A 26,376-nucleotide genomic window follows, 5' to 3' on the forward strand; every position below is an offset into this window, starting at 1 on the left:
TGTTCTAATACCAACATGGAGTCAGGAAAGATTTTGAACTTAATTTTAATATTTACAAGCTTAGGTGAGTCTGCCAATGTTACACTGAGCTTCCAATTTTGTGTTATATCCTTTTTATGTATACTCTTGTAATGTTTATGGATGGGATGTCAAATAGTAGAGGGAAAAAGCAGAAGATAAATAAGCCCCTTCACAGGGCTGAACAAATGGGGAGAGGGAACTGAGAGTCAGCAGTCATGGGAAGCCTTTACTGAGTTTAATAGTCTATGAGCAGGATTTTTAACAAAATGTTAGAATGTGAATAAGTGCTGGAAAATCCTCAAACATTCATATAAAAGGAAAGGCTGAGAGGGAACAGGAGAAACTTAGCAGTGTCATAAAACGACAATATGAGCTTGGAAAGATGTAGAAAATTGTCAGGTCAGATGAAGCTTTAAAAGAGATTGAAGAAGTGATGATTTTTTTCACGAGAACTGAGAAGGTTCAGCCTTGACCTGCTCAACATCTGCAAGATTAGGAAGGATTCTGATCAAATGGGTGGTTATAGACTGACACAGCTGGATGGTGAGATGGCAATTAAAAACACAAATTTAAGATATTCAGTAAAAAGTTAAAGGAGAGGGTTCTTAGCCAAAGGGTGGTTAGAATGTGAAGTGTTTTGGCCACAAATTCTGGTGGAAGCAGAGTCCATGGAGCAGAATTTCACGGCCCTGTCATGGCGGGAGCGGGGTTGGGGGTCGTAAAATGCAGCGAGACGTTCAAGAGCCCATTGACTTCAGCGGGACTGGAAAATCCCCCTGAAGAATGTGATTAAATGGGATAGCTCATGCAGAGACATTCACCCAACAAATTGGTGGACTGGTTTCTACACTGTAACATTTGATAGTTCTGTTAGTCAGCAATGGAAAGGGAACTAGGAAGCCCAAAGAGGTGAAACAGCCACAAAACGGAAAGGACTAAAATGGAAGTTGAAAGAATGATATGTGCAGGCAAACAGACAAGAGTGAAAGTAATTAAATGGTGGAAATAGAAACATAACTGAAAAAAATTCGGTATATTAGTAAAACAATCTTATCACTGCTAGATCTTTTAATATCAATTTTAATATCTGTTCCACAGTGTTATACTGTGCTATGCAGTTCCAGTGGATTTAGTGATTTTTGATTGTTAGGAATCTTTGCTACTGGAAACAAAGTAAATTAATTTGGAAAACCCAAGTATACAGCCTGCATTTTCAAACACTTCAGAAACAGCGCTTTGCACTACTTTAACGTTGTCCTTTCTTCAGGAATATTTTTTTCAGTGCTCCCTTGCTTATCACAGACAGTTGATATGATATTGCAAAGCCAGGCCTTTTAGATATTTGTGTGGCATTCCTGGTGTTTAACATTGATACACCGGAAAAGTGACCAGATCTGGTAATCGCATAGGAGAAATATCCGTCTCATGATATGAACTCAATATGACAAATACATTTGTATCCTTCAAAAGGACATTGAAATGTTCGTGGAATGGGTGGATGGGTAGCAGATGAAGTTCAATGTGGGGAAATGTGAGATGATACATTTTGGTAGGAAGGACACACAGAGGCAATATAAAATAAAGGGCACTGCTCTAAAGCAGGTGCAGAGGGACCTGAATGTATGTGTGCAAACGTCATTAAAGGTGGAAGGACAGGTTGAGAGAGCAGTTAATGAAGCATGCAGTATTCTAGGCTTTATTAATAGGGGCATAGAGTACAAGAGCAAGGAGGTTATTTTGAACTTGTATAAGACACTTGTTAGACCTCAGCTGGAGTATTGTGTACAGTTCTGGGCACCGCATTTTAGGAAGGACATGAAGACATTAGAGAGATTGCAGAAGAGGTTTACGAGAAGTGTTCCAGGGATGAGGAACTTCGGTTATGAAGATAGATTGGAGTAGTTGGACTGCAGCGGTTCAAGAAGGCAGCTCACTACCACCTTCTTAAGGGCAATTAGGGATGGGCAATAAATGCTGGCCTAGCCATCGGCACCCACATCCCATGAACAATAGAAAAAAAAAATTAGGTCTGTTTTCCTTGGAGAGAAGAAGGCTGAAAGCAGATTTGGTAGAATGAGGGATATGCCAGGCCATAAGGTTACAGATAATGGTTGAATACAATTCTGTTGCTCCTGATGGCCCACAGCACCTCAAGCTCAGCTTTGAGCTGCTAGATCTGTTTTGAATATATTCCATTTAGCACGGTGGTAACGCTACATTAGGGATGGGTCACAAATGCTGGCCTATAGCAATGCCCACATCTAGTGGTGGTTAAAGTTAGTGGGGCCCTGTGCTCAGCTTCATTTTTGGGGCCACACCTCCAACCCCACCCCCTGGGACCTGAAAGGCGAAGCCAAGAAAATACACAAAGTGATCAGTGGTTCTTCATTTGCAAATACATGCCTACATGAATAATTGCCTTGTTGAAATCCAAGCTTACCTCTTGTCTGACTGATGGTAAAGATGGTAAATATTGTGACGCGAGGTGAGCAAACATGGAGCTTGCTGACAAGAAAAGCCAAAAACCAAGGACAGATTATGCATAGAGAGTGAGAGGGAGAGAGTGTGCCTGCAGGTAGGAGAGGGGAGCTGACCAGACGCTCACTTGAACATCGATATGTCTGTCTGTTGGGATAACTTTGTTCAGAGATGGAGACAGCAGACCAGAACCCTAAAATAAAAGCAAAATACTGCAGATGCTGGAAATCTGAAGCAAAAACAAAAATTGCTGGAAAAGCTCAGCAGGTCTGGCGGGTATCTGTGGTGAGAAAGACAGAGTTAAAGTTTCGAGTCCGTATGGCTCTTCTTAAGAAACTGAGTGTTTCTGAAGAAGGGTCATACGGACTCAAAGCATTAGCCCTGTCTTTCTCTCCACAAATGCTGTCAGACCTGCTGAGTTTTTCCAGCAATTTTTGTTTTAGGCCCAAGAGCCCTGCTCTGTGCCAACAGCTTACTGAGGCAAAACAGCACTGTCAACACATCTGTTACCTAGGAGACCCGAGAAACATTGCACTTTACTGAGATCTCATCACTCATTGGAAAATCTCAGGACTAGTTTGCTCAGCGGAAGAGCATGAGCTGCAGTTATGGTTTCGGGTCAGCCCACGTTACAATCATTTAAATTAAAATCAAATTAAAACTCGGCTCGAGATCAGTGTTTCAACTCCTGATCGAAATGGCCAAGGTTTTGCTGAAACTTCTCTCCCCATCAAGCTCGCCGGTTTTTAAGAGAGAATGGGAATGTGTGGAGTGAAGCTCTGGGACTGCCCAGCATCTCTCCCCCTCCACCATTCGACCACGGTCCATTTCCCAGTCCAGTTTCTGGCGTCCCTCTGTGCTGGATGCGATGCCTGGAGTGAGAGCCAAGGAATGATTCTGAAGATGTGAATATGAAACCAGCTGATAGGATGTAGCCCAGAGCAGTGCCAGGTGAATCTTTCTCTCTTTATTTCCTGCCATTGAGTCTAACTTGGCATTAATGAGGTAAGAAGCCAGCCGTAAGCATGTGTGTGGACTACAGTTCCTCTCGCCCCAGCATGGCGGGCTGGTACTTTGAAAATCAAAGCCATGCCATACTAAAATTTAAAGACTTGCAATAATTACGTAGCACCTTTCACAACTACCAGAGGTCCCAAAGCTGTACAGCCAATGATGCATTTTAGAAATGGGAATGTGAGAAATGCCACAGCCAGTTTGCAACCAGTAAGTTCCCACAGATAATGTGATAATTAGCAGTATCAGCTTTGTGCAATTTTGATTAAGGGATAAATATTAGTCAGGACTCCAAGGGTAACTCAACTCTGATAGGTCAGCACTTCCCTCCAGTGTCTGTCTGGATGGGAGTGGGACTTGAACCCACAACCATCTGACCCAGAGGCCGGACTGCTAGCGCTAGAGCCATTGTTGATACCTTTAACCTGTGGCCCTGGCTATTCATTCAAACAACCAGTGAGTGAGCTCCCTATTTACCCTGGTGACCATGAGCTGAGGGGAGTGGGCGGACTTCACTGTTGTTTGGTAAAACGAGTTGGCTCACCGTGTGCCCCTAGCGGTCTGCTCTAGGCTTGTTAGCAAGTGGCATACCTTGAATGTGGGAGGATAGGGTTTTATCAAAAATAAGGGGAAAATACAATTGATGCAGCAACCTGGTTGGAAAAGGAGCAATTTCTAGCTATCTGTTAATATCATTTCTGAACGTTTCAAGCTCCTTTCAAACTTTCTTTTCTAAGCGTCGCTTTCCTGCTGGAATAGTGGAGCCTTCTAACTTACTTTGTGAAGGTTTGACAGAGACGGAGACAGACCCGCTTTGCGAAATGATCATTTGTCAGCAAAGTGAGTGCCTGTGAAAGGTGTTTTCTTCGGGCATGTTTTTGTAGCTGATCAGAGGCAGAGGTATGGCCGGGACCACCCCGGGTGCCTGTCATTCCCGCCACGTATTGGACCCGGTCCCAAATATTTACTTGGCACTTCCTTTTATAACTTTTCAAATGCAGCACGAATTCACGCACCCAGTTTGAATGTTTTGAAATTCATTCGTTTTGGGGCCCCCCTTTTTTTTGGGGACCCCATTTCACGGCACGGTGCATTTCATTGCAAATCCACCCTTGCCCACATCCTGTGAAAGAGTTTTAAAAAAGGACTGACCGGTTGTCACTCTTATTAATACTGTCATGGACAGATTCACCTGTGACAGGCAGATTGCTGAGAGTGAGGCCAAGTAGCCCAATTGTTCATCCCTCATCACCTCCCGCAGGCCCAGTCTGGCAGATATGCCTTCCAGAACTTGGCCAGTTTGATCAGTGATGGCGTCACTGAGCTTGGTGATGGACATTGAAAACCCCCATTCAGAGTTCATTCTGTGTCCTTGACACCATCAGTGGTCCTACCAGTTGGTGTTCAACCTGAAGGAGTACTGAATTATGAGCTGAGGGAGGCAGTAGGTGATAATCAGCCTGTTGCATTGAGTCTTCATGGGATCAGGAGTCAATGTTGAGGACTCCTAGGGCCTCTCGTTTGTTACTGTGAACCAGCCTTTGGTGGGTCTGTACTTCTAGGGGAACAGGACATATTTGGATGGTGGTGCCTGGGACATTGTCTGTAAGGTATGATTCCATGAGTATGGCTATGTCGCTTGACTAGTCCATGGGACAGGTCTCCCAATTTTGACAGGAATCCCCAAATGTTAGCAAGGAGGACTTTGCAGGGTTGGCTGGGCATTCTTTCATCCCTGGTACCATTCTAGTAAATCTCTTTGTTACCATGTCCCCAAATTGTGGTGCCTATAGAAGGGAACACACTGTCCCACCTGAGGTCAAGCCAGTGTTTTACAAAGATTTATTTGATTTCCTTGTTTTTGTATTATATATGAAGCCAAGGGCCCCATATGCTTCCTGAACAGCCTCATCAACTTGTCTTGCCACCTTGAAAGTTTCGTGTGCGTACATTCCAGCTCCTGCTCTCATTTCCTGCATCACTTTTAAACTTGCAGCCTTTAGTTTATCTTGCCTCTCCTCATTCTTCATAACAAAACAAACAACTTCACATTTTTCTGAGCTAAATTTTATCTGACACATGTCTGTCTATTTCATCAGTCTGTCTCTCTCTCCTTCTGAACTCTGTTACTGCCCTCCTCATTGTCTACTGCACTTCCTAGTTTTGTGTCAATTATATATATTATATATAAATGAGCATTGGTCAGAATGACGATCCCCAGGGATCACAACTCTCTACTTCCATCCAGTCTGTAAAAGAACCACTCACTGATTTTTGTCCCTTAGCCAATATTGTATGCACCCTGCCACTGCCCCTTTAACCCCACAGGCTTCATTAAATAGAAGAATGTTTGTTTATATATCATTAATGATTCACGGCTTTCAATGACCAGGGATTGTTTCCAGTTGAGAGCAATTCTTCTTACCTTGTAATATGTACCAGTTCCCTTGCTCCTGAAAGTGTCTCCTTTAAACGATGGGCAGATTGTAAGACACTGGGCCAATTCTGCGTTCATGTTCATGCATTGCTTTAAGTGCACCCAGCTGACTCAAGGAAGTGCAAACTAATTTATCAGCAGCTGGAAAAGAATAAATGATTTTATTCTCCGTGTTTAAAGGTGAGTAGGACAGAAACTAGCATCGATCAAAACTGTGTTCATGAACCAAATGAAAATATGGTGTTAAACACAAGATTTCTCCTAATTGCAATAGACAGTTATGAGGCAAGAATTTAAAACAATAACATTTGCCCTTTCTTTTCATAAAAGACAGAGGTTTGTGATAATCAAGCTTTTACTTTCTATTTTCAGGTATCACTAATCAGACAAGCACATCAGTTGCTTCAACAACGATCCAGGCAGTCAGTGCAAGTACAGATGGGTCATCAACATCCACTCTTACAGCAGTTACTTCAACAAACACAACAGGAGATTTGTCATCATCAGCACCTGGAGAAAGTACTTCTTCAGCAAGTGCATCAACATCCACAGGAACAGTCACAAGTCCATCTTCAATGGTTACTACATCGCGCTCAAGTACTTCAACACAAACTATGACAAGCATATCAGCTGCAAGTACATCAAGTGTGCTGGTTTCTAGTTCAGGAGCAGCTACATCTGGCATATCAAGTCTGAATACTTTTACATCACCAACAACTACATCTGATGCATCAATTGTGCCCACATCGCTGTCACCAGCTGCAACATTAAGTGTGCCCACTTCCTCATCTTCTGCTCCAGCATCTAGTCAATCTAGTGTGCCCTTGTCTACATCACCAGCTTCAACATTTAGTCAATCAAGTGCGCCCACTTCCACAACTTCAGCTCTGACATCCAGTATATTGAGTGTGCCAATTTCTACAATAACAACTCCAATAACTAGTTCATCAAGTGTATCCACTTCTACGTTACTTGCCCCAACATCTAGTCCATCAAGTATGCCCATTACTACATCACAAATCTCAATACCTAGTCCATCAAATGTGTTCACCATCACATCACAAACCTCAACATCTAGTCCATCGAGTGTGCCCACTTCTATATCACCAGCTCAAACATCTGGTCCATCAATTGTGCCCAGTTCTACATCTGCAGCTTCAACATCAAGTCAATCAAGCATGCCTGCTTCTCCATCACCAGCCCTAACAACTAGTCCATCAAGTGTGCAGGACTCTGCATCACTGGGCACAACATCTAGCCCATTAAGTGTTTCCACTTCTCCATCAACAGCTCCAACATCTAGTCCATCAACTTTGCCCGGGTCTACATCACAAGCCCCAACATCTAGTCCAACAAGTGTGCCAAATTTGTCATCACCAGCCCCATCATCTGATCCATCAAGTGTGCCCACTTCTACATCAACTGCCCCAGCATCTATGCCACCAAGCCTGCCCACTTCCACATCAAGAGACGCAACAACTAGTCCATCAAGTGTGCCTGCATCTACATCAACAGCCCCAGCATCTAGTCCATCAAGTTTGCCCGCTTCATCACCAGCTCCAACATCTAGCCCATCAAATGCGCCGACTTCATCACCAACTCTAACATCTAGCCCATCAAGTGTGCCCACTTCATCACCAGCTTTAACATCTAGCCCATCAAGTTTGCCCACTTCATCACCAGCTTTAACATCTAGCCCATCAAGTGTGCCCACTTCATCACCAGCTCTAACATCTAGTCCATCAAGTGTGCCCACTTCATCACCAGGTCCAACATCTAGTCCATCAAGTGTGCCCGCTTCATCACCAGCTCCAACATCTAGCCCAGAAAGTGTGCCCACTTCTTCATCACCAAGTCCAACATCTAGCCCATCAAGTGTGCCCACTTCTTCATCATCAGCTCCAACATCGAGTCCATCAAGTGTGCCCGCTTCATCACCAGCTCAAACATCTAGCCCATCAAGTGTGCCCACTTCATCACCTACCCTAACATCTAGCCCATCAAGTGTGCCTGCTTCATCACCAGCCCCAACATCTAGCCCGTCAAGTTTGCCCACTTCATCACCAGCTCCAACATCTAGTCCATCAAGTTTGCCCGCCTCATCACCAGCTCCAACACCTAGTCTATCAAGCGTGCCCGCTGCATCACCAGCTCCAACATCGAGTCCAACAAGTGTGCCCGCTTCATCACCTGCCCCAACATCCAACCCGTCAAGTGTGCCTGCTTCGTCAACAGCCCCATCTAGTCCATCAAGTGTGCCAGCTTCATCACCAGCCCCAACATCTAGTCCAACAAGTGTGCCTGCTTCATCACCCGCCCCAACATCTAGTCCAACAAGTGTGCCCGCTTCATTACCCACCCCAACATCTAGTCCATCAAGTGTGCCTGCTTCATCACCCGCTCCAACATCCAATCCATCAAGTGTGCCCGCTTCATCACCTGCACCAACATCCAATCCATCAAGTGTGCCCGCTTCATCACCTGCACCAACATCCAACCCATCAAGTTTGCCCACTTCATCACCAGCTTCAACACCTAGTCTATCAAGTGTGCCCGCTTCATCACCAGCCGCAACATCTAGCCAAAGTGTGCCCACTTCATCACCAGTCCCAACATCTAGTCCATCAAGTGTGCCCACTTCAGCACCTGCCCCTACATCCAACCCGTCAAGTGTGCCTGCTTCATCACCAGCCCCAACATCTAGTCCATCAAGTGTGCCGGCTTCATCACCTGCCCCAACATCTAGTCCATCAAGTGTGCCCGGTTCATCACCTGCCCCAACATCCAACCCATCAAGTGTGCCTGCTTCATCACCAGCTCCAACATCTAGTCCGTCAAGTGTGGCCGCTTCATCACCAGCCCCAACATCCAACCCGTCAAGTGTGCCCGCTTCATCACCCGCCCCAACATCTAGTCCATCAAGTGTGCCTGCTTCATCACCAGCCCCAACATCTAGTCCATCAAGTGTGCCCGCTTCATCACCAGCTCCAACATCTAGTCCATCAAGTGTGCCCGTTTCATCACCTGCCCCAACGTCCAACCCATCAAGTTTGCCCGCTTCATCACCAACTCCAACATCTAGCCCATCAAGTGTGCCCGCTTCAACACCAGCTCCCACATCTAGTCCATCAAGTGTGCCCGCTTCATCACCAGCTCCAACATCTAGTCCATCAAGTGTGCCCGCTTCATCACCAGCTCCAACATCTAGTCCATCAAGTGTGCCCACTTCATCACCTGTCCCAACGTCCAACCCATCAAGTGTGCCCGCTTCATCACCTGCCCCAACATCTAGTCCATCAAGTGTGCCTGCTTCATCACCTGCCCCAACATCCAACCCATCAAGTGTGCCTGCTTCATCACCAGCCCCAACATCTAGTCCATCAAGTGTGCCCGCTTCATCAGCCGCCCCAACATCTAGTCCATCAAGTTTGCCCGATTCATCACCCGCCCCAACATCTAGTCCATCAAGTGTGCCTGCTTCATCACCTGCCCCAACATCCAACCCATCAAGTTTGCCCTCTTCATCACCAGCTTCAACACCTAGTCCATCAAGTGTGCCCGCTTCATCACCAGCTCCAACATCTAGTCCATCAAGTGTGCCTGCTTCATCACCTGCCCCAACATCTAGTCCATCAAGTGTGCCTGCTTCATCACCTGCCCCAACGTCCAACCCATCAAGTGTGCCCGCTTCATCACCAGCTCCAACATCTAGTTCATCAAGTTTGCCCGCTTCATCATCTGCCCCAACGTCCAACCCATCAAGTGTGCCTGCTTCATCACCTGCCCCAACGTCCAACCCATCAAGTGTGCCCGCTTCATCACCAGCTCCAACATCTAGTTCATCAAGTTTGCCCGCTTCATCACCTGCCCCAACATCCAACCCGTCAAGTGTGCCTGCTTCATCACCCGCCCTAACATCCAACCCATCAAGTGTGCCCGCTTCATCACCAGCCCCAACATCTAGTCCATCAAGTTTGCCCGATTCATCACCCGCCCCAACATCTAGTCCATCAAGTGTGCCCGCTTCATCACCTGCCCCAACATCTAGTCCATCAAGTGTGCCCGATTCATCACCCGCCCCAACATCTAGTCCATCAAGTGTGCCTGCTTCATCACCCGCCCCAACATCTAGTCCATCAAGTTTGCCCGGTTCATCACCCGCCCCAACATCTAGTCCATCAAGTGTGCCTGCTTCATCACCTGCCCCAACATCCAACCCATCAAGTTTGCCCTCTTCATCACCTGTCCCAACATCTAGTCCATCAAGTGTGCCCACTTCATCACCAGCTCCAACATCTAGTCCATCAAGTGTGCCTGCTTCATCACCTGCCCCAACATCCAACCCATCAAGTTTGCCCTCTTCATCACCAGCTTCAACACCTAGTCTATCACGTATGCCCGCTTCATCACCAGCCGCAACATCTAGCCAAAGTGTGCCCACTTCATCACCTGCCCCAACATCTAGTCCATCAAGTTTGCTCGATTCATCACCCGCCCCAACATCTAGTCCATCAAGTGTGCCCGCTTCATCACCTGCGCCAACATCCAACTGGTCAAGTGTGCCTGCTTCATCACCTGCCCCAACATCCAACCCGTCAAGTGTGCCTGCTTCATCACCCTCCCCAACATCTAGTCCATCAAGTTTGCTCGATTCATCACCCGCCCCAACATCTAGTCCATCAAGTGTGCCTGCTTCATCACCTGCCCCAACATCCAACCCGTCAAGTGTGCCCGCTTCATCACCTGTCCCAACATCTAGTCCATCAAGTTTGCTCGATTCATCACCCGCCCCAACATCTAGTCCATCAAGTATGCCCGCTTCATCACCTGCCCCAACATCTAGTCCATCAGGTGTGCCTGCTTCATCACCTGCCCCAACATCCAACCCATCAAGTTTGCCCTCTTCATCACCAGCTTCAACACCTAGTCCATCAAGTGTGCCCGCTTCATCACCAGCTCCAACATCTAGTCCATCAAGTGTGCCTGCTTCATCACCTGCCCCAACATCTAGTCCATCAAGTGTGCCTGCTTCATCACCTGCCCCAACGTCCAACCCATCAAGTGTGCCCGCTTCATCACCAGCTTCAACACCTAGTCCATCAAGTGTGCCCGCTTCATCACCAGCTCCAACATCTAGTTCATCAAGTTTGCCCGCTTCATCATCTGCCCCAACATCTAGTCCATCAAGTGTGCCTGCTTCATCACCTGCCCCAACGTCCAACCCATCAAGTGTGCCCGCTTCATCACCAGCTCCAACATCTAGTTCATCAAGTTTGCCCGCTTCATCACCTGCCCCAACATCCAACCCGTCAAGTGTGCCTGCTTCATCACCTGCCCTAACATCCAACCCATCAAGTGTACCTGCTTCATCACCAGCCCTAACATCCAACCCATCAAGTGTGCCCGCTTCATCACCAGCCCCAACATCTAGTCCATCAAGTTTGCCCGATTCATCACCCGCCCCAACATCTAGTCCATCAAGTGTGCCCGCTTCATCACCTGCCCCAACATCTAGTCCATCAAGTGTGCCCGATTCATCACCCGCCCCAACATCTAGTCCATCAAGTGTGCCTGCTTCATCACCCGCCCCAACATCTAGTCCATCAAGTTTGCCCGGTTCATCACCCGCCCCAACATCTAGTCCATCAAGTGTGCCTGCTTCATCACCTGCCCCAACATCCAACCCATCAAGTTTGCCCTCTTCATCACCTGTCCCAACATCTAGTCCATCAAGTGTGCCCACTTCATCACCAGCTCCAACATCTAGTCCATCAAGTGTGCCTGCTTCATCACCTGCCCCAACATCCAACCCATCAAGTTTGCCCTCTTCATCACCAGCTTCAACACCTAGTCTATCACGTATGCCCGCTTCATCACCAGCCGCAACATCTAGCCAAAGTGTGCCCACTTCATCACCAGTCCCAACATCTAGCCCATCAAGTGTGCCCACTTCATCACCTGCCCCAACATCTAGTCCATCAAGTGTGCCCGCTTCAGCACCTGCCCCAACATCCAACCGGTCAAGTGTGCCTGCTTCATCACCTGCCCCAACATCTAGTCCATCAAGTGTGCCTGCTTCATCACCTGCTCCAACATCCAACCCGTCAAGTGTGCCCGCTTCATCACCTGCCCCAACATCTAGTCCATCAAGTTTGCTCGATTCATCACCTGCCCCAACATCTAGTCCATCAAGTGTGCCTGCTTCATCACCTGCCCCAACATCCAACCCGTCAAGTGTGCCCGCTTCATCACCTGTCCCAACATCTAGTCCATCAAGTTTGCTCGATTCATCACCCGCCCCAACATCTAGTCCATCAAGTGTGCCCGCTTCATCACCTGCCCCAACATCTAGTCCATCAAGTGTGCCTGCTTCATCACCTGCCCCAACATCCAACCCATCAAGTTTGCCCTCTTCATCACCAGCTTCAACACCTAGTCCATCAAGTGTGCCCGCTTCATCACCAGCTCCAACATCTAGCCAAAGTGTGCCCAATTCATCACCTGCCTCAACATCTAGCCCCTCAAGTTTGCCCGCTTCATCACCTGCACCAACATCCAACCGGTCAAGTGTGCCTGCTTCATCACCTGCCCCAACATCCAACCCGTCAAGTGTGCCTGCTTCATCACCCTCCCCAACATCTAGTCCATCAAGTGTGCCCGCTTCAGCACCAGCTTCAACACCTAGTCCATCAAGTGTGCCTGCCTCATCACCCTCCCCAACATCTAGTCCATCAAGTGTGCCCGCTTCACCACCAGCTTCAACACCTAGTCCATCAAGTGTGCCCGCTTCATCACCAGCCCCAACAACCAACCCATCAAATTTGCCCGCTTCATCACCAGCCCCAACATCTAGTCCATCAAGTGTGCCCGCTTCATCACCTGCCCCAACATCCAACCCGTCAAGTGTGCCCGCTTCATCACCTGCCCCAACATCTAGTCCATCAAGTGTGCCTGCTTCATCACCTGCCACAACATCCAACCCATCAAGTGTGCCCACTTCCTCACCTGCCCCAACATCTAGCCCATCAAGTGTGCCCACTTCATCACATTCCCCAACATCTCGCCCAGGTGTGCCCCCTTCCTCACCAGGCTCAACATCTAGCCCATCAAGTGTGCCCGCTTCATCACCAGCCCCAACATCTAGCCCAAGTGTGCCTGCTTCATCACCAGCATCAACACCTAGTCTATCAAGTGTGCCTGCTTCATCACCTGCGCCAACATCCAACCCACCAAGTGTGCCTGCTTCATCACCAGCCCCAACATCTAATCCATCAAGTGTGCCTGCTTCATCACCTGCCACAACATCCAACCCATCAAGTGTGCCCACTTCCTCACCTGCCCCAACATCTAGCCCATCAAGTGTGCCCACTTCATCACATTCCCCAACATCTAGCCCAGGTGTGCCCCCTTCCTCACCAGGTCCAACATCTAGCCCATCAAGTGTGCCCGCTACATCACCTGCCCCAACACCTAGCCCATCTAGTGTGCCGACCTCTACTTCACCAGGCCCAACATCTACTCCATCAAGTGTGCCCACTTCATCACCTGCCCAAACATCTAGTCCTCTAAATGTGCCCACTTCATCACCAGCTACAACATCCAGTGCGTCAAGTGTGGCTGCTACTACTTTACCAGCCCCAACATCTAGTCCATCAAATGTGCCCATGTCTACTTCACCAGCCCAAACATCTAGTCCATCAAGTGTGCCCATGTCTACTTCACCAGCCCAAACGTCTAGTCCATCAAGTGTGCCTGCTTCATCACCTGCCCCAACATCCAACCCGTCAAGTGTGCCTGCTTCATCACCTGCCCCAACATCTAGTCCATCAAGTGTGCCTGCTTCATCACCTGCCCCAACATCCAACCCGTCAAATGTGCCCGCTTCATCACCTGCCCCAACATCTAGTCCATCAAGTTTGCTCGATTCATCACCCGCCCCAACATCTAGTCCATCAAGTGTGCCCGCTTCATCACCTGCCCCAACATCTAGTCCATCAAGTGTGCCTGCTTCATCACCTGCCCCAACATCCAACCCATCAAGTTTGCCCTCTTCATCAACAGCTTCAACACCTAGTCCATCAAGTGTGCCCGCTTCATCACCAGCTCCAACATCTAGCCAAAGTGTGCCCAATTCATCACCTGCCTCAACATCTAGCCCCTCAAGTTTGCCCGCTTCATCACCTGCACCAACATCCAACCGGTCAAGTGTGCCTGCTTCATCACCTGCCCCAACATCCAACCCGTCAAGTGTGCCTGCTTCATCACCCTCCCCAACATCTAGTCCATCAAGTGTGCCCGCTTCAGCACCAGCTTCAACACCTAGTCCATCAAGTGTGCCTGCTTCATCACCCTCCCCAACATCTAGTCCATCAAGTGTGCCCGCTTCATCACCAGCTTCAACACCTAGTCCATCAAGTGTGCCCGCTTCATCACCAGCCCCAACAACCAACCCTTCAAATTTGCCCGCTTCATCACCTGCCCCAACATCTAGTCCATCAAGTGTGCCCGCTTCATCACCTGCCCCAACATCCAACCCGTCAAGTGTGCCCGCTTCATCACCTGCCCCAACATCTAGTCCATCAAGTGTGCCTGCTTCATCACCTGCCACAACATCCAACCCATCAAGTGTGCCCACTTCCTCACCTACCCCAACATCTAGCCCATCAAATGTGCCCACTTCATCACATTCCCCAACATCTAGCCCAGGTGTGCCCCCTTCCTCACCAGGCCGAACATCTAGCCCATCAAGTGTGCCCGCTTCATCACCAGCCCCAACATCTAGCCCAAGTGTGCCTGCTTCATCACCAGCATCAACACCTAGTCTATCAAGTGTGCCTGCTTCATCACCTGCGCCAACATCCAACCCGCCAAGTGTGCCTGCTTCATCACCAGCCCCAACATCTAATCCATCAAGTGTGCCTGCTTCATCACCTGCCACAACATCCAACCCATCAAGTGTGCCCACTTCCTCACCTGCCCCAACATCTAGCCCATCAAGTGTGCCCACTTCATCACATTCCCCAACATCTAGCCCAGGTGTGCCCCCTTCCTCACCAGGTCCAACATCTAGCCCATCAAGTGTGCCCGCTACATCACCTGCCCAAACATCTAGTCCTCTAAATGTGCCCACTTCATCACCAGCTACAACATCCAGTGCGTCAAGTGTTGCTGCTACTACTTTACCAGCCCCAACATCTAGTCCATCAAATGTGCCCATGTCTACTTCACCAGCCCAAACATCTAGTCCATCAAGTGTGCCCATGTCTACTTCACCAGCCCAAACGTCTAGTCCATCAGGTGTGCCCGCTTCATCACCATCCCCAACACCTAGCGCATCAAGTGTGCCTGCTTCATCATCAGCCCCAACATCTAGCCCATCACGTGTGCCCGCTTCATCACCAGCTCTAACATCTAGTCCATTAAGTGTGCCCGCTTCTATATCACCAGCCGCAACATCAAGTGCATTAAGTTTGCCCACGTCTGCATCGCCAGCCCCAACATTTAGCCCATCACGTGAGCCTGCTTCTTCATCGCCAGTCCTAACATCTAGTCCAGCAAGTGCACCCATTTCTACATCACCTGCCCCAACATCTAGTCCATCAAGTGTACCTGCTTCATCACCAGCTCCAGCATCTAGTCCAAGTGTGCCCACTTCATCACCTGCCCCAACATCTAGTCCTTCAAGTGTGCCCACTTCATCACCAGCTCCAGCATCTAGTCCATCAGGTGTGCCCGCGTCATCACTAGCTCCAACATCTAGTCCAAGTGTGCCCACTTCATCACCTCCACCAACACCTAGTCCATCAAGTTTGCCAGCTTCATCACCAGCTCCAACATCTAGTCCATCAAGTGTGCCCTCTTCATCACCAGCTCCAACATCTAGTCCATCAAGTGTGCCCACTTCATCACCTGCCCCAACATCTAGTCCATCAAGTGTGCCTGCTTCATCACCAGCTCCAACATCTAGTTCATCAAGTGTGCCCGTTTCATCACCAGCTCCAGCATCTAGTCCATCAGGTGTGCCCGCGTCATCACTAGCTCCAGCATCTAGTCCTGCAAGTGTGCCCGCTTCATCATCAGCTCCAACATCTAGACCATCAAGTGTGCCCGCTTCATCACCAGCTCCAACATCTAGTCCATCAAGTGTGCCCACTTCATCACCAGCTCCAACATCTAGTTCATCAAGTGTGCCCTCTTCATCACCAGTTCCTGCCATCACCACCACTGCTATCACCGCAACAACCCTCATTCCACCTGCAATAACCAGTTCTGCAGGCATAACATTAGTGAATTCAACTACCATTCCTAGCACCATTAAAGCAACCTCTGCTGCTACCAGTTCTCTTACCACAACAGTGACAAAAACCTCCACTGCTGTTAACACAATGACTCCCACAACCACCACTACAACAGTAACCACCAGCAGTACCACCACAACTACTACTGCTGCACCCTGTGGTAAGTTGCTTGATTATTTAGTGTAACAGAGCCATTATATGTTTGCTCTGCAATTAATGGAGAGCCATTATATCGTGGCTGTCCATTAATTACAGGGCAAACTCTTTTTTTATTCATTCATGGAATGTGGGCTTCGCTGGCTGGGCCAGCATTTATTACCCATCCTTTGATTAGAACCATAGAACCATAGAACACTACAGCACAGAAAACAGGCCATTGGGCCCTTCCAGTCTGTGCCGAAATATTATTCTGCTAGTCCCATTGACCTGCACCTCGTCCATAACCCTCCAGACCTCTCCCATCCATGTATCTATCTAATTTATACTTAAAACTTAAGAGTGAGCCCACATTTACCACGTCAGATGGTAGCTCATTCCACACTCTCATCACTCTCTGAGTGAAGAAGTTCCCCCTAATGTTCCCCCTAAACCTTTCCCCTTTCACCCTAAAGCCATGTCCTCTCCTGTTTATTTCTCCTAATCTAAGTGTAAAGAGCCTACTCGCATTTACTCTGTCTATACCCCTCACAATTTTGTAAACTTCTATCAAATCTCCCCTCATTCTTCTACGCTCCAAGGAATCAAGTCCTAACCTGTTTAATCTTTCCCTGTAACTCAACTCCTTAAGACCCGGCAACATCCTAGTAAATCTTCTCTGCACTCTTTCAATCTTACTGATATCCTTCCTGTAGTTAGGCGACCAGAACTGCACACAATACTCCAACGTTGGCCTCACCAATGTCTTATACAACCTCACCATAACATCCCAACTCCTATACTCAATACTTTGATTTATGAAGGCCAGTATGCCAAAAGCTTTCTTTACAACCTTGTCTACCTGTGACACTACTTTCAGGGAATTATGTATCTGAATTCCCAGATCCCTTTGTTCCTCCACCCTCCTCAGTGTCCTACCATTTACTGTGTATGTCCTACCTTGGTTTGACCTTCCAAAATGTAACACCTCACACTTTTCCGCATTAAATTCCATCTGCCATTTTCTGGCTCATTTTTCCAGTTGGTCCAGATCTCTCTGCAAGCTTTGAAAGCCTTCCTCGCTGTCCACAACACCTCCAATTGAATGTTGAAAAAATATATTTATATCAGGATCTTATTGTAGGTTACTGTAACGAAGTCACAGAAACAAAGCACATCATGGCCAATTTTATGGGCTGGCCTGCTGGTTGATAAATCATGGGTAACAGACACCTGGATGTCTGATATCTGCTATCAGTGGGTGGAATTTGCTGCCAACAATACAAACTCAACAATACAAGGTCCTTCCAAAGGGCCAGCTAGCTGCAAGATTGAGAGTTACAAATGAGAAGCAGACATATTTGGTTAACTGTTTGAAAAGGTAAATTGCTGGGACCATGGAATTTCCTGGGAAGAAAAGCGATCTATGATTATTTGCTATAGGATGCAAGATTGGATGGGACTCTGGAGTTTTACTTGCAGGACTCTTGTGATTAAAGTGGAGTTGGGTGAAGTCTATAATAAAGCAGAATGCATGGAGTTGGCGGATCAGTTTGGAGTGACGGGTCATACCTTCTTGTGCTTTCTGTAGCATGTCTTTTTTAACACCATAAGAAGAAAATCCATTACAGCGTACACTCTGAATTATTAAATTCAACCCATTGATTGCTGAAGACGCCATTAGTTATTCCTCCTCAGTTCTATTTCCCAGCAGGGTGCCATCTAATTTTTGTCAACGTATTTAAGAAAAATATACTGTTTAAGATGAAAATGATTAAACTGCTGATGCTTGATTACGAAGAAGCATGTTTTTTTTCTTACAGTTCCACTGAAGTTCAATCGTATTAAGTTGATAGCGGTGGAAAGTGAGACAATTTCCATTACCTGGGATACAAACAATGCAGTCAGGCAGACTCACTTCAACGTCACAATCGCCAGTTTTAATGGAGTGGAGAGTATTCAAAGTCAGTCAGAAGCAGCCGTTTTGAGAGGCCTCACGCCCGATGTTGAATATGAGATTACGATTTCCACAACCACATGCGGTCAGCAGCAGGCAATTAGCAGGAACGTCAGGACAGGTACGTTTCTCGAGCGCAATGTTGCTGCTGCTCTTCCTGTAGCTCCCCCTGGACGATCGTTAGCTGTAATAATGCCCCAGTGCTGGGGCAGGTGTGATCCAGCTTGATCCATCATTTTAAACAGGGGTTAACATTGCTCACAGTTAGATGAGCCAATGAAGAACGGATAATGTAATTCCATTGCAAACTGCGTGTGCTTGAAGCGCCGTAAGGATCCTTTAAATTAGATGTATATTTCTGCAGCACTGGAGCTATATTGAACATATGGGATAATGTACATTACATTGGATGTGGAAAGGGAGGGGATCCATGATTGAAGGGGTTCTGGAGAACATTTTCTCATTCTGAATGTTTTGTAATTCTTAACACTGGTTAAATCATGAATGTGGATCATTCTCACATCACCATGATGGCTTTACCTGCAAAACACAGGGAGGAATTTGATAGCATCTGCCACCCCTCCACCCCCCATGCCACCTCCCCCCCCGCTGCCAAGATCCAGGTCCAGGGATCTTGCTATGAAGCTGTGCTGTTGACTCCTGCTTCGTGCTGTCTGCTGCTTTACCTGATTGCAGCGTCAAGCCAGTGCTCACCCTACCTTTGGTTGGCTGGATGCCTGAGAAGGGGGCCAATATTGTAAGTGGCTAACACCAGTTAAAAGCCTATACAGCTGGCATGCACCTTTAGCAGGGCGGGCGCGTTGTAGCTGGAGCAGGTGTTGGGAGCTTTTTGTGGGGCTGAATCTGAACATGGAATGACAGAAGATTGGCACAACCTGGGAGAGAGCTGAAATGTTAATCTTCAGCAAGCCTCAGGCTTACTAGATGAATCAGATCGTGGCGTTCATGTGCCAGGGCAAATGTCCCTCAATGCCCCCGTAGGTGGGACATGTGGGTTAGGTTTAACCTTTAGGGATGCAGTCGTTTCAGCTACAAGTGACTGGTGAGAGGGCGGATCCTTCAAGATGAAAGGAATTTTTTTTTTGAAGGAGTTGAGGGTGCAGGCAGAGCATGCGGGTGTGCGGATTTACTTTGCCCCTGGGATCAGCATGATGCAAAAATCGGATCAAATCATGTCAACATTTCTTTTAACGAAATTCAGCCTCTAAATTTTCCCTCTAGGAAGTGGCTTCTGAAACCTCTAAGGCCGAGGCAGTTTCCCCATGTTTTATGAATGGTCCCAGTCTGTTTGGAAAAGTTGAAAGCTGAGAATTGAGTGATTATGTTAGTGGACAAGTAATCTAGAGACCCGGACTAATGACCCAGAGACACAAATTCAAATTCCTGCAACAGCAGGAGAATTTATATTCACATTGTTAAATAAACCTGGAATAATAAACTAATCTCTGTCAGCGACAAAGCTGAAGCCAATGGGAATCAGGGGAAAAGTCTCTGCTGGCTGCCAAGCTCAAAGGAAGATGGTTGTGATTGTTAGGGGTCAATCATCTCAGCCCTAGGACATTGCTGCAGGAGTTCCTCGGGGTGGTGGTCCTAGGCCCAACCATCTTCAGCTGCTTCATCGATGACCATCCTTCCGTTATAAGGATGTTTGCGAATGATCGCACTGTATTCAGTACCATTCGCAACTCCTCAGATAATGAAGCAGTCTGTGTCTACATGTATCAAGACCTGGACAATATTCAGGCTTGGGCTGATTAGTGGAAATTAACATTCATGCTGGACAAGCACCAGACATTGACCATCTCCAGCCAGAGAGAGCCTAGCCGCCTCCCCTTGACATTCAATGACATCGCCATTGTGACGTGAGAAAAAACTTTTTCACACAATGAGTGGTTCGGGTCTGGAATGCACTGCCTGGAAGTGTGGCGGAGGCAAGTTCAATTGAGACATTCAAGAGGGCATTGGATGATTATTTGAATAGAAGCAACGTGCAGGGTCTGGGGAAAAGGCAGGGCAATGGCACTAGGTCATAATGCCCATTTGGAGAGCCGGTGCAGACATGATGGGATGAATGACCTCCTTCTGTGCCGTTAAAATTCTGTGATTCTGTGAAACTTCTACTATCAACATCCTGGGGGTTACGATTGACCATAACTGAACTGGACTAGTCATATAAATACTATAGCTGCAAGAGCAGCTCAGAGGTTCAGAGTTCTGCAGTGAGCAAACTCACCTCCTGACTCCCCAAAGCCTGTCCACCTTCTACAAGGCACAAGTCAAGAGTGTGATGGAACATTCTGCACTTAGCTGGATGAACATGGCTTCTACAGCACTTGGGAAGCTCGACACTATTCGGAGCAAAGCAGCCCGCTTGATTGGCACCCCATCCACCACCTTAAAAATTCACTCCTTCCACTAGTGGTGCACTGTGGATGCTATATGTACCATCTGCAAGATGCACTGCAGCAACTTGCAAAGCATTCTTTGGCAGCAACTTCCAACCCCCTGACTGCTACCACCTAGACTGGCAAGGGCAGTAGACACAAGGGAACATCATCACCTGCAAGTTCCCCTCCAAATCAGACACGCTGAGTTAGAAATTTATCTTCATCATTTGCTGGGTGAAAATTCTGGAAGGTGCTACCTAAGAGCACGGTGGATGCACATACACTCTAAGGACTGTAGCAGTTCAAGAAGGTGGCTCACCACCACTTTCACAAAGGCAATGAGGAATAAGCAACAAATGTTGGCACTGCAAAAGATGCTCCCATGAACAAATGAAAAATATATAAGACTGTTGGAGACTGGGAAATTGGGGTAGGGCTTACTGTAGATAAAAGCATAAGAAACAGCAGCAGGAATAGACCATATGACTCATCGAGGCTGCTGTACCATTCAATGCGATCATTGCTGAACTTCAGGTTCAACTCCACTTTCCCTATATCCCTTGATTCCCTGAGAGATCAAAACTCTGTCTATACCAGCCTTAAATATATTCAATGATGGAGCATCTACTACCCTCTGGAGTAGCGAATTCCAAAAATTCGCAACCCTCTCAGTGAACTCATTTTTCCTCATCTCAGCCCTAAACAATCGAACCCCATATCCTGAGACTGTACCCCAGTGATTGCAGTCAGATGAGGTCTTCATGAACGGTCGACCAGAAAGGGGGCTGTCTCTTCCTCTTCATTCTCCTCCTCCAGTTCCCCCTTCTGTTCCTGAACGACTCGTCATTTAGCTGGTGTGCCACCAAGATGGCGAATCTGGCAGCACGCAGCGGACCATAATGGATCCTTGTTAAAACAGGGCATTGTCTGGAGCATGGAGCTCCAAAATGGCACTGCGGGCATCAGATCAGCTGTCTGAACTTACTGATGTCAAAATCTGCTTGCTCTACCTACTGCTGTCCAAAAAGTCTGTGTATGTTCTGCAAGCACCACTTTGGACACCAAATGGCCCCTGTAGCCCTCAAACAACAACCCTCCTGATCTTAAATTCCCACCGTACACAGTAAAAATAATTTACCCCAACAACATTAAGAATAATTTGATGTAAATTTAGTTTTGTGTTTGGTTCTAGTCCCAAATCCATCAAACCCGTTCCCAAGTCCAAGCCAAGCTACAGCACAGCAAATTTCCCAGTTTAGGATGCTCAGGGTCAAAAGGGACAAATCCCAGCCTCTGCCGAGCACACCAGGGGCTTGTCTCAGAGATTATAATACTGACGCTGGCACAAATAGCCACAGACTGAGTCACAGTGTTTACAATGTCATTCAAAACTATAGCTACAGCAATATGAATGAAGTTTATAATTATTCAAATAACTAATTTTTCTTCATAGCTGCTACTGTGCTGCAAGTGTCAACAAGACTTACAAATGTGGTATTTACAACAGAACTTGAAAACAAACAAAGCAGGAAGTACAAAGAATTTGAGAAGAATTTCACTGATGATGTAAGTCATTTCTTATGTGTGGCAGGAGACCCACGTGGCTCCCTGATGCCACATTTTTGTGTCAACTTTTACTCATGATAAATTGCTAGCCTATCATTTTAATTGGTTTTACCTGCAAAGTATGGTCATACTGTGTAATAACTTGACGGAGCAGACAGATTTCGACAAGAAACAGAGTAATTTTATTGCAGAGAGCTTTTTAGATGTTACATGCTCGATCAAGACTCTTGTCAGGAAGCCCCACCCCCTGGAATACCCGCGCTTAGGGTTTACTGGTTGGAGCCTCCAACCACATCACGTGGCCCCTGATAGACAGCAGGAGAGGCTATGCCTTCAGTTACTACACACTGTAATAACCAACCTGGCCACTGAGTGACATTTTGCTCTGTTTGAGAACATTTTCACAGTCCCCTCCTTGAAAACCTTGGGCAGAATTTTCCTGGTCACATGGGGTCAATCTTCAAGGTCACATTTACCACTCTCTAATCATCTGGCAACTCCGCACTATATAGGGAAGATTGGAAGATTATATCAAGCCCTTTTGCTATCGCGAGCCCCACTTCCCTTAGCTACCTAATGACAGCACCTCCAACAGTACAGCACTCCCCAGCTGCACCCAACTGTAAGTCTGGATTGTGTACTCAGGTCTCTGGTGTGGGGCTTAAACTCACAACCTTCTGACTTGGTGACAAGAGCGCTATCACTAAGCCACTGCCGCTATAGCAAATAGATTAATGTTTCTGTTTTCTATTTATGTTAAAAATAGTTTATGTTAAAAAAGGATAAGAAATATTGTGCAGGTTCCGGAACAGATCCACTACACCAGATTTAACCCTCCAGGTGGCCCCTCCAAGGGGTTAAGGATGAAAAAATACCCCCACAACTCAGAAATTCTGAAAAGTGCTTTTTACACATGGGACTGTGCTCATGGACAAATGTTTGCTCTTTCAGGTCCAGCAAGAAATCACATCCACAAAACAACAATGAGCCAAATAATAACTTAAGGAGAGACAAATGTTGATATGACAATTCCTTGTTCTTAATCAGACAGTGTCATGAGATCATTAGCATTCATGTAGATCACTGGTAAATGACAATTAAACCTCTAGCAAAACTTCCTGCGACATAATGCCCTGTTATTGCCGTCCTGAAGTTTCAGTGCGGAATGTCTGCTCAAATCTGGAGTTGGGTTCGAACCAACAACATTTCAACTCTCAAAGGTGCACTCAGCTGAAACAAGGCTGGGAACCCCACCAATTGCAGGTATTAAAACACAGGCTGACTGTGGGGAGTCTTGACTTTATGAAACTTCAAATATTAAGAAGCTTTTAGCGTTCCTCATGTTCTCTGGTGAAAGAGACAGATGTTGGAAGTACGAACATGTGAATTAGGAGCAGGAATAGGCCACTCGGCCCAAGCCATTCAATAAGATCATGGCTGATCTGATTTTAACCTCATATTCCTGCCTACCCCGATAACCTTTCACCCCTTGCTTATCAAGAATCTATCTACCTCTGCCTTAAAGGTATTCAAGGACTCTGCCTCAAATACCTTTTGAGGAAGAGAATTCCAAAGTCTCACAAGGAACGGATATCTGTTTCCTCTTTCAGCTCGTGAGCGGATTCAGCACAGATTTGCAGGAATTATATGAAAACGGAAAAGTTACAATTGTTATTTCATCCATTCGAGAAGGGAGTATACTTGTGAATTTTACGGTTGCAGTGTCAACAAATGTGACTATCACTACAGACAGCGTGGAAGTAGCGCTCACTGAGTCTTTAAACAACAGTAGACAATTTGTTGCAGATCTTCAAAACACAAACATTGTGGGTAAGGAATTCTAACATAAGCATTTCATCCATGGGTTTCGTAGCCTTTACAAATATCGAGAATAATGTATTTTTTAGATTGTAAAAGCTAAATGAAAGGATGCACCTTTTGTCCAGCCTTAAAAAAAAGGAGTAAAATGAAGTGAGGTTCAGCCCTGGTTAACTGACCCCAAGCTTAGGTTTTAAGAACCTAAAATTCTCGTGAGGAACTGAAGCCTGAAGCTTTGACAAAGAACGAACTCAAGCAGGAGATAATCCATTGAGGCTTGATTCCAACGCAATGAGTTTGCAGCTTGGAGGAGAAAATGTGTAGGGCCTGATAGACGTTTAGTTTTTGTGGCCAAATTTGATATAGTTTAATTGGAAGAAATCTGATTCTGTAAAGTGAAAATCTTTGATTAAAGCCATCGCAATTCAGCGGTATCACACTGACCAACTCCAAGGCTTGCTGTTGGCTGGCATGGATGGTCAATGGACAACAAGGGTCAGAAATGCAGTTAAAAATATGTTTTAAAAATGTTAAATGTAAATTTTTGTGAGGAGATCTAGAATGCTGTTCAAAAAATAATAATGTTTATTGCCAATATGTGCCCACTTCAGTGAAAGGCCCTGAAAGAATTATTTCTCAATGAAGTAAATCCCCATGCCATGAATTACAAAGGATGTAAGGAAAACACACATGATCCATGGTTGATGAGATCAGATTTGAAAACTGGCCCTGTTTTTATGTATTACAGCATTAATGCTGACATAAAATGGCTGAAGGCCATAAACTCTGCTTGCTTTCTGCGATGCATTGGCCAAACCATCCTAACACACTCATGGTCCTGTTGGAAATAAAAAGCAGTGCAGATATACCTGCCAGGTTTATAAGGCCTCCAGCACAGAGCAAAAGGCCATAATTATGACTTAATTTCTTATTTAGCACAGAATGCATTCCCACTGAAGGCTCCCTTTCCGCCAGTGATTCCAGTTTCTGGACACTGCTTTGGTTGTTTTTTTTTTAAATTCCAGACTTCTTCCAAAGGCTTTCACTTCCTCGTTGTTCGAAGTCTGCTGCAGTTGCAGTTGCCAGCTCGCATTTTGGGCGCCCAAATCTTTGCAGAGTTTTATCATCATCCAAAACTGAGATATGGGAAACATTTCTTATTTCAGACCCTCTGTGGCTCTATCACCTCCTCCAGGGTTACAACCCTTTGAGGTCTCAGTGCTCCTTCCATTCTGGAGGCTTGCACATTTCCAATTTTAGTTGTTTACCTATTGGCAGCCGTGCCTTTAGCTGCCTAGGTCTTAATCTCTGGAATCCCTCCTGGACATTTTTGTCTCTCCACCTCTATCTCCTTCTTTAAGATGCTGCTTATAACCTACCTTTGGACCAAGCTTTTGGTCTCCTGCTGTAATTTTAAAAAAAATGTGGCTCAGTACCAAATTGTGTTTGATAACGCTCCTGTAAAGTACCTAGGGATGTCTTATTACACCAAAGACACAATATAAATCTAAGTTGTTGACTCTCTGAATGAAATGTCCAATTTAATGACAGTCTATTGTAGAGAGATTTTTCAATCTGGGCTTGGACCTACTGCAAACTGCTTTCTAACTACCCAGACTCATTTTCTTGTGGATTTTGTAACCTCAAGAGAGTGCAGGGAAAACTTCAAAACTGGATGAAAAATGGAGGCTGAAAATGATGAGATAATGGTTTGACAATTCAGCACTTAACGATATTTCAATCATTTTTCTTGTGTATGTCTTGTTACAGACAGAGACAGCTGCCAGCCTGGGCTGAATGACTGTTCAGGTAATGGAACGTGTATAAGACAAAATGCAACTTACACCTGTCATTGTAACGCTGGGTTCAGAGATAACAGCCCTAATGTACCTGGAAGGATATGTGAAGGTAGGATATTGCCTGGACTTAACATGACTTGAAATCATTGGGTTAAATTAGCTTTTATTCCTATTGATTGGTTTGATCCGTCAGACTGGGAACAACACATGCTCTGATTTAGCTAACTGCATGAACACGCCAGGAAATTTCTCTTGTAGCTGTTTCCAAGGAACATAAGATAATAATCCGGCAAACCCGGGAACACAGTGCAAAGGTAAAAACCTGAGCTGTTTAAACCAGGAATGACGAGACAGTATGGAATATTAAAAGAGTACAGGCTCAAAAATAACTCTTGGTGAAAGTAATGTGTAAATGTTTTAAATGTTTGCCTGACATTCCTTTCTC

The 26,376-nt window shown here is 46.4% G+C and overlaps 1 protein-coding gene across 1 annotated transcript; it reads left to right on the forward strand.

Annotated features, from left to right (window-relative positions):
- Window positions 1–26,072, forward strand: ptprjb.1 (protein tyrosine phosphatase receptor type Jb, tandem duplicate 1). The gene is made up of 11 exons (XM_078560475.1): window positions 1–64; window positions 6,323–6,856; window positions 7,241–7,570; window positions 7,778–7,996; window positions 8,642–15,148; window positions 15,248–15,331; window positions 15,398–16,408; window positions 18,207–18,461; window positions 22,202–22,314; window positions 23,925–24,144; window positions 25,903–26,072. Exons 1-11 carry the CDS (start codon window positions 16–18, stop codon window positions 26,070–26,072), a joined length of 9,492 nt encoding a protein of 3,163 aa, XP_078416601.1. The 5' UTR covers window positions 1–15.
- The last annotated feature ends 304 nt before the right edge of the window (window positions 26,073–26,376 follow it).

Source organism: Cetorhinus maximus, chromosome 16 (genome assembly GCF_964194155.1).
Source record: "Cetorhinus maximus chromosome 16, sCetMax3.hap1.1, whole genome shotgun sequence".
NCBI classification, from domain to species: domain Eukaryota; kingdom Metazoa; phylum Chordata; class Chondrichthyes; order Lamniformes; family Cetorhinidae; genus Cetorhinus; species Cetorhinus maximus.